The following is an 18,068-nucleotide window of genomic DNA, read 5'->3' on the forward strand; positions in this document are numbered from 1 at the left end:
ATAAATCTCAGAACAACTGTTACGATTTACTGTAAAATTACTTGCCAAATTCATCCAAGATGTGTCAAAATCTTAGCAGAGTTAGGGTAGGTGACTTCAAAACCTGCACTTAAGAGGGTGTTTCCCCTCTTTACCCTACTTAGGAAATCAAACAGAGTTTTCATAGTGATTGGTTGCCAAAGTCCTAGAACACTTACCTTGCATTGTTTGATCAATAACATGACTGCTTGGTGTGGAACTGTTCACTCCTGTGGCTGCCCTGCCTGATTCTGTCCTAAACTTTCACTTTAATATCCTACAAACTAGGGAGAATCTGTTCATGTAGTTGCAGACAATTTTTTGTATTCCTACCAAAGAAAATCACTGACAGAGCACTGGGTCACGTCACGTCCCCCCACGGCATATCTTCAATATTGACACAATATTTCTATTGTGTCAATAACATTTCTGGGTGGGTCATTGTTGACTTGGTATCATCATTTTGAGGGAGCATTTGCTAAATCTACCCCTTTATGTCCATTTGTTTTTGTTTGTTTTAGAATAACTGATTGCCATAAAAACTACATAAAATGCAAATTCCTTATGTAATTGGCTATTTCCCACTTTGGACATTAGAAGGAAATTCTTAAATGCTTCTCTTTTGTACAGAGATTAAATTACTATTCAGCAATGATTGCACTGTCCAGGGTGCACCCATACATAACGATCAGCAATTGAGAACCCAAAGACAAAGGGCAGCAGGGTCATGCACACATGCCCAGCACTGTACAACTGAAGCGTTAAGTGGTGTCTTGCACATTTATAAATGAGCCATCACAAAATAATGTTAAGAGCTGGCAAGTTAGCATGCTAAAGTAGTGTTTCTAGCCATATTTTGTCCATTACGCTATCTACCTTATCTCTTGATCTTTACCTTAATTTACCAGTGACAAAAGGGCAGTAAAATAGCAGTCTTGTAAGTACCAGTCTTGGAGTGTCCACAGCAAATACTGATAAAACAAATTCCCCTTTCTGTATCAAAAATACTGTTTTGGTGGCCAGCTGTCCTCTGCAATAGTAAAATCTACATTTTTATAGAAAAATTTCTAAATATTGTACATGGATATCCCAAAAATGAAACTTCAAAGGACCTAGCAGTAGAATACCACACTGAAACAATTTATATGTAGTTCTGGCATCATGGTTGCCATTTGTTTTATTTATGTTTATTTTGCTGTGTCTGTCAAAATTCAGGTCATAGTTTCTCATCGTTTTCCAAGACATCTTCTACTTCTTAAATGCTATGGGTATTTTTTTCATCACTGTGAGTATAGACCATACATTGTTTATTTTCATCCAAAAATAGTTTCCTCATGCATTGTGTTTCTTTCATGCCTTTCCTGCTTTTGTATGTATAACAACTACTTTTCGTAGTGTACATATTGCCTAGAATGAACAGCTTGTTCTGAAATGCTATAGGCCAATCTTCCCTATACTCCAGATATTTTAGACTACAACGTCATTGATCCATAGACAGCATGGCCAACCGTTAGGTATAATGAGAGTTGTAGTCCAAAACATCTGGAGTGCACCAGGTTGGAAAAGGCTGTTATAGGCCAACAAGTTGTATATACAAAAGACTATGGCCACATTCACACCATACATGTATACCACTATTATTCCACTTTAAACAGTCATGGCTTCCCCCAAAGAATCCTGGGAACTGTAATTTGTTAAGGGTGCTGAGAACTGTTAAGAGACCCCTATTCTCACAGAGCTACAATTCCTAGAGTTCCTGTGGAAGAGGAATTGATTGTTAAACCACTCTGAGGAAGGAGGCAAAGAGAGCTGGGTGTTATCAGTATATTAAAGTACACAGATCCCAAGCCATTTAGAGCTTTCAAGGTAATAGCCAGCACCTTGAGCCTGGAAACAAATAACCTCTGAAGACTGAACAGGACTGAATATGCTCCATGTGTCCCGCCTCAGACAACAGCCTAGTGTAGTCATTTTTTCAAGCACAACCTCATGCAGAGTGCATTGCAGTTGTCCATTCTGGTGTTTACCAGTCTATGACTGACTGATTGTGGCCAGCTCTGTCTTTTCCAGGAAAGGACACAACTGGTAGTCAGCACTCTTATTTGCTGTTATAACCTGAGCATTTAGAAGCAGTGATAGATCAAAGAGCCCCTTCACACTGCAAACTTGCAACTTAAGGGGCAATATAGGCTAGAGAAACCTATCCCTGGTAGACTGACAGTACTTCCATCTCCTGGATTAAGTTTTAGTTCATCTTCCTATCACATCCAGCCCCTCATTGCAGCAGACAATGGCACAGGGTTTCTACTGCCTCCCTAGGGATTGGGGTATGGAGAGATCGAGCTGATAGTTACCAGTTTATTGTTGACTCTTCAGCCCAGATCTTTGCATATCTTCATCAGCAGTTTCATGTAGATGGTGTAATCTGTGGCCCTCCAGATGTTGGACTCCAATTCCTATCAACATCAGCCAGCATGGGCAGTAGCTAGGGATGATGGGAATTATAGTCCAGCAACATCTGGAGGGCCAACAGTTAACCACCCCAAATGTAGATGATTAAAATTGTGGGGAACAAGATAGAACCCTACCATAGAGGCTAATGGCCGTGGGGCACAGCAGTAATCCACCCCTCAGACCACCTTTTGGAACCTGCTCCCAAGGAATAATTTAATTTTTTTTATTTTAATTTTCTAAAGCCACCTTAGTGGCCTCATTGTTGGGACAGAAAATGTAGGGTGTAAATATTTTATTTTTGTTATATATATACTGTCTTGGTGGAGTTTAGGGAAGGAACAGAAGAGAGGTAATAGCTATTGATAACTGTATTAAGGACTGCTGAGCCTTGATCAGTTAGCATAGGATCACAATTTATTTTCAGTTCAGTTTAATTTATTGTTCATTGACTGCTCAGGCCATATGCATAGGATCCCAAGTATTCACCTGGACTGGGTAACAATCACTGCTATAACTTCCTTTTAGTTGGGCAGCTTTGCCACAGGCTATGGGTTGTATTCAGTGTGAATGTGAATGTACTGCCTTCAAGTCGATTCCTACTTATGGCGACCCTATGAATAGGGTTTTCATGTGGCTGAGAGGCAGTGACTGGCCCAAGGTCACCCAGTGCGCTTCATGGCTGTGTGGGGATTCAAACCGTGGTCTCCCAGGTTGTGGTCCAACACCTTAACCACTACGCCACACTGGCTGTCTGGGTTGTATTCAACATAGCGCTGTTGAATGTTCTGTCAGGGCAAATCCCTCTCCTCCACCATGAGTGCCCCCGAAATCTGTTCTACACTTCTGGAGCAGTTTTGGGGATAGTGCAGGGGAGGCCATGCATGTGCAGCGGAGGAGTGGGGTGGGGGAAGTCCCCTTGTGCTAGTTGGAATCGTTCTGCTAGCACAGTAATTTTGTTGAATACCGCCCTGAGAGTTCACTGACTTCTTGTGGGTCAGTGCGTCATCTGATTGTCTCCTACCCAAGAATTGTCTGACGTTCACATAGTGTTCTCACATTTTGGAAGAATTAAACCAAAGTGCAAAGTTACAGAATAATTTGATACTTTTGTGTTGAAAATCCAGAATATTCCAGAAGGGTAACAATTTAATCTCTTGCACCCAACAGAGCTGAAGTCATCATAAGGCTAACAAAATTTGTTGTGGCTGGCATGAGCTTTTGTAGGCAAGAATCTATAGCACCAAATGTGTATTTTCTATATCCAATACATTCATTTTGTTTTTTGAAAAAGAATAAAAGAACAATGGAATAGGAAGTTACGGAGTTCTGTAGACTTCTATGCTTACAAAATACACACACATTCACACAAAAATTAGCAGTTTGCTCATTCCTGCAATGTCAACATTTTGTTTACTAAAGTATTAAGTTTCTCTTTTTAGTTATGCTAGATTCTTTAACTTTTACAGCAATGGCCATTTCATTCTATTGTGTGGCTACTTGAACATGAAAGGCCAATTTATATTTTTATAAAATGATTTTATGCATCATTATTGTCTTATTCTTCCAGTCACTGAATTAAATAGACCCATTCTTTTTGTTTACTCTTCATTGAAGGCCTCTAGTTATCTTACACACACACACACACACACACACACACACACACACACACACACACACACACACACACACACACACACACACACACACACACACACACACACACACACACACACACACACACACACACACACACACACACACACACACACACACACACACACACACACACACACACACACACACACACACACACACACACACCCCTTCCTTTTAAATCTGTCACATCTTTCTTTGGAAAAGGGACAAAAAAACTAAAACTAGATCTGTTTGTCTGTCCATCTACTTCCCCTTGCATACTGGTCAGTTGTCTTTTCATTTGGCAATTCATGGTGGCATTTGTGATTGCAGAAGATAATATGGAACAAAAATGATACATAAATGCCATTCAAATTGTTCTTTGTGCAGTCCTGAATTTTAATTTTTTTTCTGCAGGTGTTCATTTGCTGTTTGGTTGACTATCTATTTAAGCTTTAAAGTGTTAGATTGAAGCTTGGAGCCTTGCTGGAAAAAAAGCACGTTAATCCAAAACCAAAAACCAGAGTTAGCCTTAAATCAAACCCCAAACTGTATGGCAGACAGCAAGTTTGTTACAGGGAAGCAAAGCCATATGAAATTTTGGTCACAGGGATCTGCATCCCCATGGTGGGTTTTTCCCCACTACCCAGTCATATCATGAACCACTGCCATCAATATCTATATCATTGGTGGCTGCTGGCAGGGAAATTCTTTGCCAGGTGGTCCAACATATGCATCAAGTTCTGCTTGATATGCCTGGGAAATGGGAACCTCTCTAACGCTAGTAATACTTAAACCAGCTTACAGAAAGATCTAATAAATGGACAGAGAGCCTGTGGTGGAGGAAAGCAATGGGGGGATTAAGTGGCAGAGAGGAGCAAGAAGGCATACAGACAAAAAACAGGTGAATATTCTGGAGTTTTACTCAGGGGCAGAGAAAATGAATGACAAGGGAAAGTAACTCTAGGAGCCATGGAACCTGGGAAGCCAATTGGAAAAGGGGTTTCATTAGCACATGGTCCAAGCAGCAAAATGACACAAAAATATACAATATGCACATCATGTTAGATTGCTTTCCTAAAATTACTTGGGAGTAAACCCCATTGATTTCGGTGGGACCTGCTTCTGATTAGACATGTCTAGGCCTGCACAGTAGTCTGTGCTCTGAGTTTCAATATATAATTTGTTTAAAATTGGTTATTAATTGAATTTTTTAAGCAACCTTTGAGGCCCAAATTTGCAATTGAAAGACAATTTAAAATATAAATAAATAAATGTAAAGGATGCTGCTAATGGACTTTTAGAAGGAAGTTTGTGTCCTGGATCAACTTGGGGGAAGAGACACTTCAATCCTCTTTATAAGTCCCCAGGAAACCCTAGCAGACTAAACAGTTTGTCATATGAGGGTTTTGCCAAATCACATTTTCCCCCTATCTATAACTGTAGTTTATAGGATACTATCATTTTTGGCTTGGTTTTCATGACTGATACTTGGGTGGTATTAGGGTGGAGTTTTTATATTTGTATTGTGTACCCCTCTTCTAAGATGCACACCTTATCGTGGTGAGGGGGGTTGAGAGTGTCGAAGAAGCTGAGTGCAATGCCGTCAGGGGTCTAGACCAAGAGGCTAGACTCCTAGCAGGGGCACCCAAGGCGGAATGGTCAAAGCTGAGCCACCAGACTAAGATGCATTCAAACTCAGAGGAAGGCAATGGTAAACCACCTCTGAATATCTCTTACCATGAAAACCCTATGAACAGAGTATCCAAAATGCAACATGAGATAGTGCTGGAAGATGAGACCCCCAGTTCAGATGGCACTCAGCAAGCTACTTGGGAAGAACAACGGACAAGTACTAGTAGCGCTATGACAAATGATGCAGCTGGGTCAACGCTGAAAGGAAGCCCAGAGGCTGATGCACACAGATGTGAAAGGAGAGTCTGGAGTTGTACGACATACACAATAGGAATATGGAATGTGAGAAGCATGAACCAGGGAAAGTTAGAAATTGTCAAGCAAGAAATAGAATGTATCAACATTACAATACTTGGCGTGAGTGAATTAAAATGGGCGGGAATGGGACATTTTCAATCAGGCAACTACAAATTATTTTATGCAGGAAATGAGAAATTAAGAAGAAACGGGGTTGCTTTAATAGTGAGAAGTGATGTAGCAAAAGCAATTAGGAGCTATAATGCAAGGTCTGAGCAAGCAATATCAATGAGATTAAATGGGTAACCTATTAATATAACCATCATCCAGGTCTATGCTCCAACAGCAAACACAGAAGAGGAATTGGAGAGATTTTACGCACAAATACAGGAATAAATTGATCACACACCAAAACAAGATGTTCTGATAATCATGGGGAACTGGAATGCAAAAGTAGGGAACAGAGAAGAACTAGGAATTGTGGGGAAATGGGGCTTAGGAGACAGAAATGAAGCAGGAGACTTATCGAATTCTGTGAAGTAAATAATTTGTTTCTCGTAAACACATTTTTTGAGCAACCGAAAAGATGACTGTACACGTGGACATCACCAGATGGTCAATATAGGAATCAAATTTATTGTACAGTTGGTAGCAGAAGATGGAGAAGCTCCATACTGTCTGCAAAAACAAGACCAGGAGCAGGCTGCAATACAGATCATGAATGGGTCATATAGAAAATCAGAGTAAAGCTAAAGAAGAACAAATGAGTCATAATGCCAAAATACAATTTAAATAAAATTCCAGAAGAATATAAAGATCAAATAAGGAACGGGTTTGAGCCTTTAATCTTAGTTGACAGAGAACCAGAAAAACTATGGATTCAAGTCAGAGACATTATCAGGGAAGAATGCAAAAAGGCAATACCTCTAGTAAAAAAGAGAGAAAGACCTCAGTGGATGATTGATGAAACTCTTAAAATGGTTAAAGATAGAAGGAAAGCAAAATCAAAAGGAGGTAGAAACATGGTCAGAACCCTAAATGCAATAATACAACAACTAATATGCAGGGACAAAGAGAACCATTATAATAGTTATTATATAGAATAAAAAATGACAACAAAAAAGGTAGAACAAGAGCTCCATTCCAAAAGATTATAGAAATGAAAGGGAAATTTAAATCAAGAGTAGGGATGTTAAATAATCAACGGGAACAGTGGCGTCACTAGGGTTGTGTCACCCAGTGCAGTAACTCATGGTGTCACCCACATGGACCTCTTCCCGTACCAGACTATACAGAATCCTTAGTAATGTTTTTTGTACTAATGTTACTCATAAATCGTAATTCCCGTATATCACTGAATGTAATGGCAATAGTAGTAACATAAACAACTAGCAAAATTAAAATTACACCTTTAAATTACAATATCATACACACAGCCTAAATGTATTTATATTTATAATAGTTTATTGTCAAACCAGTTGGTCATTGCAGAACTGCCTCATTGTTTGAAAAATAGTATTGGAGAGGGAGGGAAAGATTTACAACACAAACACAATTCTTTGTTATGTTTACTCAGAAGTCCCATTAATTTACAGCACAATCCTAACCATGTCTACTCAAAAGTAAATCCTAATGAATTCAGTGGAGTTTACTCCAGGTACATGGGATCAGCATTCCTTTACTCCCAGAAAAGCAAGTATTGGATTAAAGCTTTCATATTGGAAAGGTTTTCAAAGCACTGCCCTCTCCAACAGCCCAGGGTCTGACTGCATGCTACACACAAGAGAAAAAAAACTTTAACCCATATTCTTACTTACTCAAACTGAAGACCTGAAAACCACCATTTTGACGTCGTAATGAAGCCTAAGCACTGCCTGGGTCAACAAATCACAAGCCTGGCTCCCCTTATTGCCTACAATCCTGAAAGGGTGGGATTAGAGGCCAGAGCTTGGAAAAGTTATTTTTTGGAACTATAACTCCCATCAGCCCAATCCAGTGGCCATGCTGGCTGGGGCTGATGGGAGCTATAGTTTAAAAAAGTAACTTTTCCAAGCTCTGGCTAAAAGCTGCTATATAGATAGGTTAAAAAAACAGATTAAACAGTTGCAAGGGGGCCTGACATTTTGGTGTATATCTCGGGAACTAGATGACCTAGAAACTTAGTTGTTTTTTTAATTGAAGTTGAGAGTCCGGAGATTAAAGTAAATTAGCTCGAGACCCAGACGGGACCCCCCAAAACCGGAAACTCCAGCTGAAAATCGGACACCTGGTAACCCTACTCCATCTTGCACCCCCTGATTGACTACACCCCAACTCCCCCTTGGTACGCCACTGGTGCTGCCTCTGTAAACCCACTGCATGCAGCGGGTTTACAGAGGCAGAACTTCCCTGGGCTGGAGGTTTGAATCTCCTGCTCATTGGCTGCAGAGCAGTTTTTCCCCCATCCTGCCTGGAAAGCCACTCAGGCACGCAGCAGGGGATTCAAACCTCCCGCCTAAAATTCACAGCTGATGAGCGGGCAGGCCAGCCAGGATGGGGGAAAAAACCACTCTGCAGCCGAAGAGCAGGAGATTCCCTAAGATGGAAGTGGCTGGTGAGATGGCAGCTCCAGGGCTGAAGATAGAGGAAAAACCCCACCGCAGCCCAGCTGCTCTATATCTTCCCGGTGCCTAGGGGTGGCTCTGGGTGTCACCCCCTCTGATGGTGTCACCCGGTGTGGTCCACACACCCCTAGTGACGCCACTGCAGGGGAACACACTGACTGACCGAGATGAAATAAAAGGAAGATGGAAGCAATACATTGAAGAACTATATAAAAGAGATGCAAGGATGACAGATTCATTCACGGAGGAACGGTATAATGAACAACCAGAAATTTTAGAATGTGAGATGAAAGCTGCTCTTAAAATACTTGGAAGAAACAAATCACCAGGAACAGATGGCACACCAACAGAGTTGCTACAAGTTACTGAGATTGAATCTGTCCAAAATTTTACAATAATTTGTCAACAAATACGGAAAATTAAACAATGGCCCACAGACTGGAAGCATTCAAAATATACCCCAATTCCAAAGAAAGGGGATCCCAGAGAATACAGTAATTATTGAACTATTGCCTTAATATCCCATGCAAGTAAACTAATGCTCAAGACTCAGCAACAAAGGCGGTTATCATATATGGAACAAGAAATTCCAGATGTCCAAGCTGGATTTAGAAAAGGAAGAGGTACCAGAGATCATATCGCACATATGTTGGGTAATAGAATGGACCAAGGAATTTCAGAAGAAAATCATCCTGTGCTTTATAGATTGCAGCAAAGCCTTTGATTGTGTCAATTATGAAAAAGTATGGAATGCTTTAAAAGAAATGGGGTGGCACAGCATCTGATTGTCCTGATGCGCAGAATATGGAGGAACCAATCGGTTCCCCGTTGGAAAGGGTGTGAGACAGGGGTGTATTTTATCACGTATTTGTTTGATCTATATGCAGAACATGTCATACGGAAAGTGGGATTGGACCAAGATGAAGGAGGGGTGAAAGTTGGAGGGAGAAATATCAATAATTTGAGATATGCAGATGATACCATACTACTAGCAGAAACCAGTAATGATTTGAAACGAATGTTGATGAAAGTTAAAGAGGAAAGTGCAAAAGCAGGACTACAGCTGAATGTCAAGAAGATGAGAACAGAAGATTGTCATGACAACAGAAGATTTTTTGTAACTTTCAATGAGGACATTGAACTTGTCAAGGATTATCAATAGCTTGGCACAGTCATTAATCAAAATGGAGACAATAGTCAAGAAATTAGAAGAAGGATAGGACTGGAGAGAGCAGCTGTGAGAGAACTAGGAAAGGTCCTCAAATGCAAAGATGTATCACTGAACACCAAACACAGGATCATTCAGACCATGATATTCCCGATCTCTATGTATGGATGTGAAAGTTGGACAGTGAAAAAAGTGGATAAGAGAAAAATCAACTCATTTGAAATGTGATGTTGGAGGAGAGCTTTGTGGATACCATGGACCGTGAAGAAGACAAAAAACTGGGTGTTAGAACAAATTAAACCAGAACTATCATTATAAGCTAAAATGATGAAACTGAGGTTATCATAATTCAGACATATAATGAGAAGGCAATAATGCTGGGGAAAACAGAAGGGAGTAGAAAAGAGGAAGGCCAAACAAGAGATGGATTGATTCCATAAAGGACTCCACAGATCTGAACTTACAAGATCTGCACAGGGTGGTTTATAACAGATGCTGTTGGCGGTCACTGATTCATAGAGTTGCCATAAATCATAATCGACTTGAATATATATAGGTGAAGACTAAATACATTGTGGGTGAATAATTACTCGTTATGAGGACCAGTATAACTTATTCCCATAGCAGAGTGGAAATGCTCTGAAATTGATTTTGGAGTTTCAGCTTTTAAAGATCTAGCATTACCTTTGAAGATGAGGTCCAGTCTAGTAGTTAGGTTTTACTCCCCCTAAAGGCAGGAACTGGTTACGCAGAGAGAGCCCTCTGTTGTTGCTCTTAATTTCCCTCAAATTCTTAAAGGCTGTGGCAGCAAATTCCATAGGTGAAGTAATTATGTGCTATGTTAACAGATTCTTCATTTTGTCTGTCCTGAATCCCCCACGAATCAGGATCTAATGTTATGAGAACAGAAGAAAAACCTCTCTCTATCCACTTTCTCTGCTGACCACACCATGCATAACTGTAAATCTTAGATCAGGGATATGCCTCCTTCAAATAAACTCAGTGCAATCCAGTTCACCAGTTACTTTTGACAGGCCTGGGGAATGGTGCATACAGGCTCAAGAGAAGTCTGCCAGGTTGGGATTTCTCCCTGGAAAGTTCTAAGTGAACAAGCTGGAACATAGTGTCCCTGACCTGATATAATATGAAGGACATTTCTCCAACTTCCACTGTGTTCTGGCCAGGTTTTCATTTCATAGGTATGGAAACCACCAAAAATTCTACAGCCTGACTACTGCTGAGAGTCCTACTAGTTGCCCATTGCTTACTCTTTTCTTATCTTTAAGAGCAACAATTATTTATTTTCATATTTCAGGGATCAAATTAATTACCTTCTGTAATAGAAAGCACAGTCATTGAAACCATTAGTCTCTTCTTCTAGCTCTGGGAAACAGATCCCTGAGTATTCTGAAATAGCTGTTTTCCTAGTTATATTGCTTTACTGTGCCTTGCATATGCTAATCAATAGCATCCTGTCAGATTTAATGTTGAAGCCGTGTTTGTAATGAGCTCCTCCTACAATACTCAGCTAAGCCTGTTTAGATGTTAGCAAATAAGAATCTTTCCTCAGCAAGTGCCTTAACCCACTGGCTCTCTTAGCCCGTGTTCTCAAATTAAAATTCTTATTCAAGGGTGAGCAATTTTTTTGTTTGGCTAATTATTCAAATTATACAAAAATCTTTGTAAAGCTGCAGCAGTGGAGATTGGGTTCCAAAGGAAAAGCAGGAACCCCACGTTTGCCACCCATCAGCTTGATCCTCCCTCTGCCCATATCATAATTAGGTGTTGCATGTACCTCCACGGTTGCTCCCATTCTGGTCAAGGGTTGCATAAGCGATCAGGTGTTACTTGTATGCAGAATGCTAAGTGCTCTGTTAGAATAATCACATGGGTGGAAGCCTTTACATGGACATTGTGGGAGTAACCATGGAGGCCAGAGTGTACGTAAAGCAACCCTTAGGTTGGAACTGGATTTTTGCTATCAAATGTAGGATTTCCTTTCCCTATCTGCTTCTTTTCTTATGCAACCTCCCCCTCCCCCATAGCTGATTTTTTTACTCATTGTTCTTGCTGGTAATGCTTTGCATGTTTTTATCTGCCATGCTGTTTCTTCTCATGATATTGTGGTAGAAACACATACATGTACATATGCTCTGTTTCTTACATTTGCTGACTCCTTTGTTAGGTATAATAATTATCTAAGATCTTGTACTTGGCGTCTCTTGTTATCTGCTCTGCCTCCTAATTAGGTATGCTTTGAAACTTCAGCAAGCATCCTGCGTTTACTGCCAACAGCCTGTCTGGTTCTAATTATTCAGCTTGGCTAATATGGACACTGTATGTGCCATGTTAACTGTTATTGAGTGCCAGATTTTTAATGCCAGTTACCATGCAACACTGCCTACAAGAATGACACTGTTTACCACAAGCCGTTTTTAAAACATAATGATGGATGTACATCTCCTGTCACTTGGCGTTTGCCGTTTAGGGTATATTAACGTTTGGGGGAAGGGCTGTAGGGCTGAATAGCAGAATACATGCTTTGCATCTAAAAGGTTCCAGGTTCAATTCCTGACAACGTTCAGTTGCAGCAGAGAAAGACCCAAGTCTGAAACCTTGGAGAGCTGCTGCCAGTCATTGTAGACAATATTGAACTGTATGGATTAATGGTCCATCCTGTATTCCTAATCTTCAGCTTCTCCAGTTAAAAAAGGATTGGATAGCAAAGATAGGAAAGATCTTGGTGAGCCACTTCCAGATTAGATGTAGGCAGTACCAGTTTAGATGGACTAATGGTCTGACAGATTCATATGTTTATAATTTATTTATTCAATTTATACCTCGCCTTTCTGCCTGATTGGCATTCAAGTGGCTCAGTAACAATTCATTTAATGACATTTCACCAATAAAACAAACAATCCTGCAGCAGGAACATTTATACTATACTCAGACTGTGCCAGGACTAGAATCCATTTAGGAAGCATTATTTATTATTTTATTTATTTATTACATTTAGATACAGCCCCGTAGCCGAAGCTCTCTGGGCGGTTTACAGCAATTAAAATGTTTCCAAAGAGAAGTGTGTGATCTCCAGCAAAAACTAATATATAAAGATGAGTTCCACAAGGACGTGACTGGTAATGGCATCCTAACTGCCATTCTTCATCTTTGCAATATTCTTCTGCAATATGCAGCTGTAGTGGTCCTTTCGAGGATGTGAGCTCAATTAGTGCAGGGCAACAGTTATCAGGCTCAGCAGGTGTGGGTGGTGCCACTTGCAACTGAGTAGTGTCCCTTAAAATGAGCCCTAGAATATGGCTCCCCAAAGATAGGAAACTTGAAAAGCAGTGGTGTAAGCAAACCCTGAAAAATTGTTATAGAGCAATTCCACAGCCTGTTTCTTAGTAAATATCTCTAATGGGGGACTTCAGCATTTTAGATATTTACCTTGCCGTCCTCTCTTCCATGATTCCAATAACTTCATCAACAAATCTCAGTGTTAAACAGAAAGATATATATATATATTGTGGAAACTGGGTGTCAGAAAACACATTTACAAATTCACAAATCATTTACTGATGATGTATGTTCTTTTTTCCCCACATCTCAAGTTACTGTAAATCCTTAGGTTATCAAAGTGAGTCCACTATTGGTAGGCAAAGTCCCTGGTATCTTTGAGGGTGAAAAAGCCCCCTCTGTGCAACCCTGAAGGAAAGGGATTATGTGGGTATCACTGATGGTTTAAATCAGGCCAGAGATATTGAATAAGTACATCTGGGTCAAGTGCCGTGGCGGTAACAAGTGTAAAAGTTCCATGTTTCTCGTCTACATTTTCCTTCCTAATAATGGGATCTGACATCCTGATTATGAGTCCACACATCACTGAGTTGGAAGACACCTTCCATAGAAAGAGTGGTTTTGGTAAGTACTTCCAAAGCTCTTAATGTCCATATTTCTGTGGCTCAACTCCTACCACAGAATCTAAAGAAGAGGGGAGGATGCTGGATCCTGCAGTTTCATGCATGAGGCATCCTTTCTTCATTCTTCAATGTCATTTTCCTATCCCTCCTCTTTTTCTGCATCTGTATATTTCAGAGCCACACTTTATTTTTCAGTGATTGAGATGCAGTGTCAGTTAGAGAGCAGGGAGGGTTAAGTGAACTGCCCAACAAATCAATTGTCTTATTTTCTGCCTGTCTGTGAAACAGCACATGATGAGATTTTACACAATACCCAATGAATGCTGTAGTCAGCAGCTTCTAAGGCAGCCTTCTGCAATTTGGTGTCCTTCAGATGTTTTGAACTATAATTCCCATCAGCCCCGGGACAGTCCAAAACATCTAGAAAGCACCATGCTGGGTCAGCGAGACAGACTGGGGATTCTGTTGGTGTACCGCCCACCCCGCTGCCCAACAGACTCCCTAGCTGAGCTGACGGAGGTGGTCTTGGGTGTACTGTTGAGATCCCCCAGACTGTTGGTTCTGGGGGATGTCAACATCCATGCTGAGGCCAACTTATCCGGGGCGGCTCAGGATTTCATGGTCTCCATGACAGCCATGGGACTGTCCCAATATGCCATTGGCCCAACACATGTAGCAGGGCATACTCTAGATTTGGTTTTTGCATCTGGACATGGAGTTGGTGATCTGAATGTGGGGGGCCTTACATCAGTCCCTCTGTCATGGACAGATCACTGCTTGTTGAAGTTTAGACTTACAGCGGCTTTTCCCCTCTGCAAGGGTGGGGGACCTATTAAGTTGGTCCACCCCTAGAGACTAATCGATCCAGATGGTTTCCAAAGGGCTCTGGGGAGTTTTCCAGCTGATAGGGCTGGCGCTCCTGTCGAAACCCTGGTTGAACTGTGGAATACAGAAATGACTTGGGCGGTTGACATGATTGCTGCTGAGCGCCCTCTCCTGTGTAGAGCTCGTATGGCTCCATGGTATACCCCAGAACTGAGAGCGATGAAACAATATAGGAAACTGCTTGAGTGCAGATGGAGACGAACTTCTAGTGGATGCAATTATACACTGGTAAGTGCCTATGGTGAGCTGTATTTAGGGGCAGTGAGGGCAGCAAAAAAACAATATTTTGCTGCCACTATCAAATCATCACTCTGCAGCCCAGCGGAGCTCTTCAGAATTGTCCGGGGGCTATTACACGCTGGCCCCAAGAACATGGTAGAACCATCTGAGGCCCGCTGTAATGAATTTGCTAGGCACTTCCAGGATAAAATCTTTAGCATCCTCCAGGACTTAGACTCCAGTGTTATAGCAGGTGAATCAAGCGAGGTATCCAGAGCACAGCCTTGTCCCGACTTCTTGGATGAGTTTCAGTTGGTGCAGCTTGAGGACGTTGACAAGGTGCTTGGACAGGTTCATGCAACCACTTCTGTGCTGGATCCTTGCCCTCCTTGGGTAATAAAAGCTAGCAGGGATGGAACAGCCGGCTGGGCCAGGGAAGTGATTAATGCCTCTCTGCGAGAGGGGGTGGTCCCTGGCTGCCTGAAAGAGGCAGTAGTGAGACCACTCCTGAAGAGGCCCTCTCTGGACCCAGAAAATCTTAATAACTATAGGCCAGTAGCAAATGTTCCATTCCTGGGCAAGGTCCTGGAACGAGTGGTTGCAGGACAGCTCCAGACACTCTTGGATGAGACCGATTATCTGGATCCATTTCAGTTGGGTTTCAGGCCTGGTTTTGGCATGGAAACAACCTTGGTTGCCCTGTATGATGACCTTTGTTGGGAGAGAGACAGGGGGAGTGTGACTCTGTTGATTCTCCTTGATCTCTCAGTGGCTTTCAATACCATCGACCATGGTATCTTTCTGGGGAGACTAGCTGAGTTGGGAGTGGGAGGGACTGCATTGCGGTGGTTCCACTCCTACTTGGCAGGTCGCCTCCAGAAGGTGGTGCTTGGGGGAAATTACTCAGCACCCTGGACTCTCCAGTATGGGGTTCCGCAGGGGTCAGTTCTGTCCCCCATGCTGTTCAACATCTACATGAAACTGTTGGGTGCGGTCATCCGGAGCTTTGGAGTGCGTTGCCATCAGTATGCTGATGACACGCAGCTTTATTTCTCCTTTTCATCTTCTTCAGGTGAGGTTGTCAATGTGCTGAACCGGTGCCTGGCTGCGACAAGGGACTGGATGAGGGCTAATAAACTGAGGCTCAATCCAGACAAGACTGAGATGCTGTTAGTGGGTGGTTCTTCTGACCAGATGGTGGATGTCCAACCTGTTCTGGATGGGGTTGCACTCTCCCTGAAGGAGCAGGTTCGTAGCTTGGGGGTTCTCCTAGAATGATCTCTGTCACTTGAGGCTCAGGTAGCCTCGGTGGCACGGAATGCCTTCTACCAACTTCGGTTGGTGGCCCAACTACGTCCCTATCTGGACAGGGATAACCTGGTTTCAGTTGTCCATGCTCTAGTAACCTCCAAATTAGATTACTGCAATACACTGTATGTGGGGCTGCCTTTGAAGACGGTTCAGAAACTGCAGCTTGTGCAAAATGCAGCAGCCAGATTGGTAACAGGGACCAGACGGTCCAAACATATAAAACCGATTCTGGACCGCTTGCATTGGCTGCCTGTATGTTTCCGAGCTCGATTCAAGGTGCTGGTTTTGACCTATAAAGCCTTACACGGCTTGGGACCACAATACCTGATGGAACGCCTCTCCCAATACGAACCCACCCGTATACTACGTTCAAGATAAAAGGCCCTCCTCTGGGTGCCTACTCCAAGGGAAGCTCGGAGGGTGGTAATGATGATGAGAGGGGTGTCAGGGGGGGCAGGCTTTGTTGGGGCTAGTGGGCGGGCGAACAAGGAAGTGAGGCAGCAGCACCAAGCCCATAAGGTAAGTGGGAAGGGGAAGGCTTGGAGGCCTGTGAGGAGGAGGCTTGGAGACCCACATAAAGGTGGGGGGGCAGGCTTGGTGATCCATGCGGGGGAGTGGGGGGAGGCTTGGAGATCGGGGGAGAGGGGAGCTTCAGCATCTAGTGTGGATGTGTGGGGGTGTCAGGACCCTTCCTGTCAGGATCCCACCTCAGGCGCTACCTGCTAGGATCCTGCCTGTGGTCACTGCCTTGTCACGGTCCCACCTCAGGGTCCTGATCTTTAAATGGTTATCACCGGCTCTAGCAAAGATCTCTCAAGATCCCACTGCTAGGCAGCACCACCAGACACTCCCTGTAAAACAATATTGCCTTGAGACTGTGCCTTAGTCTCCTCCTGGCTTATTGCTACTTTGTGTCTGGGTGCACTTGCAGGCCACAACCCCCCTGTATCTTTGTGCCTATAAAGAATACAGCCCTGGGTTGCTCTGGATACCTGATGATGTTACACTATCTCTTCACCGCTGCCACCATTGATACTGTTTCCCAACCTTGGTATATGCCCTGCCCACCTTTCTGGTCTGTGTAACCCAGCCAAGGATCAGGTGTTCTGGTAAACCAATAAATATTTATTTATATACACAGGGAATAACAAGATTACTTAAAGGTTCAGTCAACAAGCGTGTGGTTTCATATGTTGCATTACTCTGTGTTTCTAGCCGTCAATAACCTGCCTCACTATCCGCCTAATCCAATCCAACCCCCAAAACCCACTCCAACCTCCCTCAGAACTCCCACCAACAGAACTCTCTCCACTTCCTTCTCAACTGTCATCCTCTCATTTATACCTTCAGACACTCAAACACTCAGCCAATCATAATACAACATTCTCCAGCATTCCAGCCCATGTACTCCCCCCTCACTCAGTCCACTTACCACATATACTCTAATAAACCTGCACTTACCATATTTACAGTAATATATATATACAGGGACATCACAGGGGGCTCTGGCAACCGGTGTGGGATGGGGTTGATGAGGGGGAGGGGGATGGCTAGGGACACCTGGCAGAGGCAGCAGGGGGGGTAGGGGCTTGCATGGCAGAGGAGATGGAGAGATGGCTAGGGAGCACCTGGCAGTTGGGTTGGGGGAAGGCCTTGGGGGTGCTCTAGGGTGGGGTCTAGGTAGGGTTGGCAAACGGGAAGCAGCTCCTAGTAGGTATATATTTTTAAAAGCAGGTGCAGGAAACTCATACTTAGGGAAGGAGAAATTGACCCTCCCCCCTCATTTTCCCGATTTAGATAGTGCTCCCAGTGTTGTTAATTTGCTGGAACAGGGGAAACTTATAGTTACCCCAAATTTTCCCTAATAGGGCAAACTGCAGCTTTGAGAAGCAGAGAGCTATGTCTTTTATGTAAGTATACCTG

The 18,068-nt window shown here is 42.7% G+C and overlaps 1 protein-coding gene across 23 annotated transcripts in view; it reads left to right on the plus strand.

Annotated features, from left to right (window-relative positions):
* The window catches only part of ZMIZ1 (zinc finger MIZ-type containing 1), a 621,029-nt gene that overhangs the window by 494,988 nt on the left and 107,973 nt on the right, over window positions 1-18,068 (plus strand). For 3 of the 23 annotated variants that reach the window (XM_061634926.1, XM_061634923.1, XM_061634927.1), the window contains exon 2: window positions 1,234-1,303. The exons of the other annotated variants lie outside the window; for them this stretch is intronic. Coding sequence is in view for 1 of the 3 variants with exons in the window: in XM_061634923.1 (XP_061490907.1) it covers window positions 1,234-1,303 (70 nt within the window). In the remaining 2 variants the exon portion in view is untranslated. The remainder of the gene's footprint in view (window positions 1-1,233; window positions 1,304-18,068) is intronic. 23 annotated transcript variants of the gene reach the window in all.

This window comes from Rhineura floridana, chromosome 7, assembly GCF_030035675.1.
Source record: "Rhineura floridana isolate rRhiFlo1 chromosome 7, rRhiFlo1.hap2, whole genome shotgun sequence".
Lineage (NCBI taxonomy): Eukaryota > Metazoa > Chordata > Lepidosauria > Squamata > Rhineuridae > Rhineura > Rhineura floridana.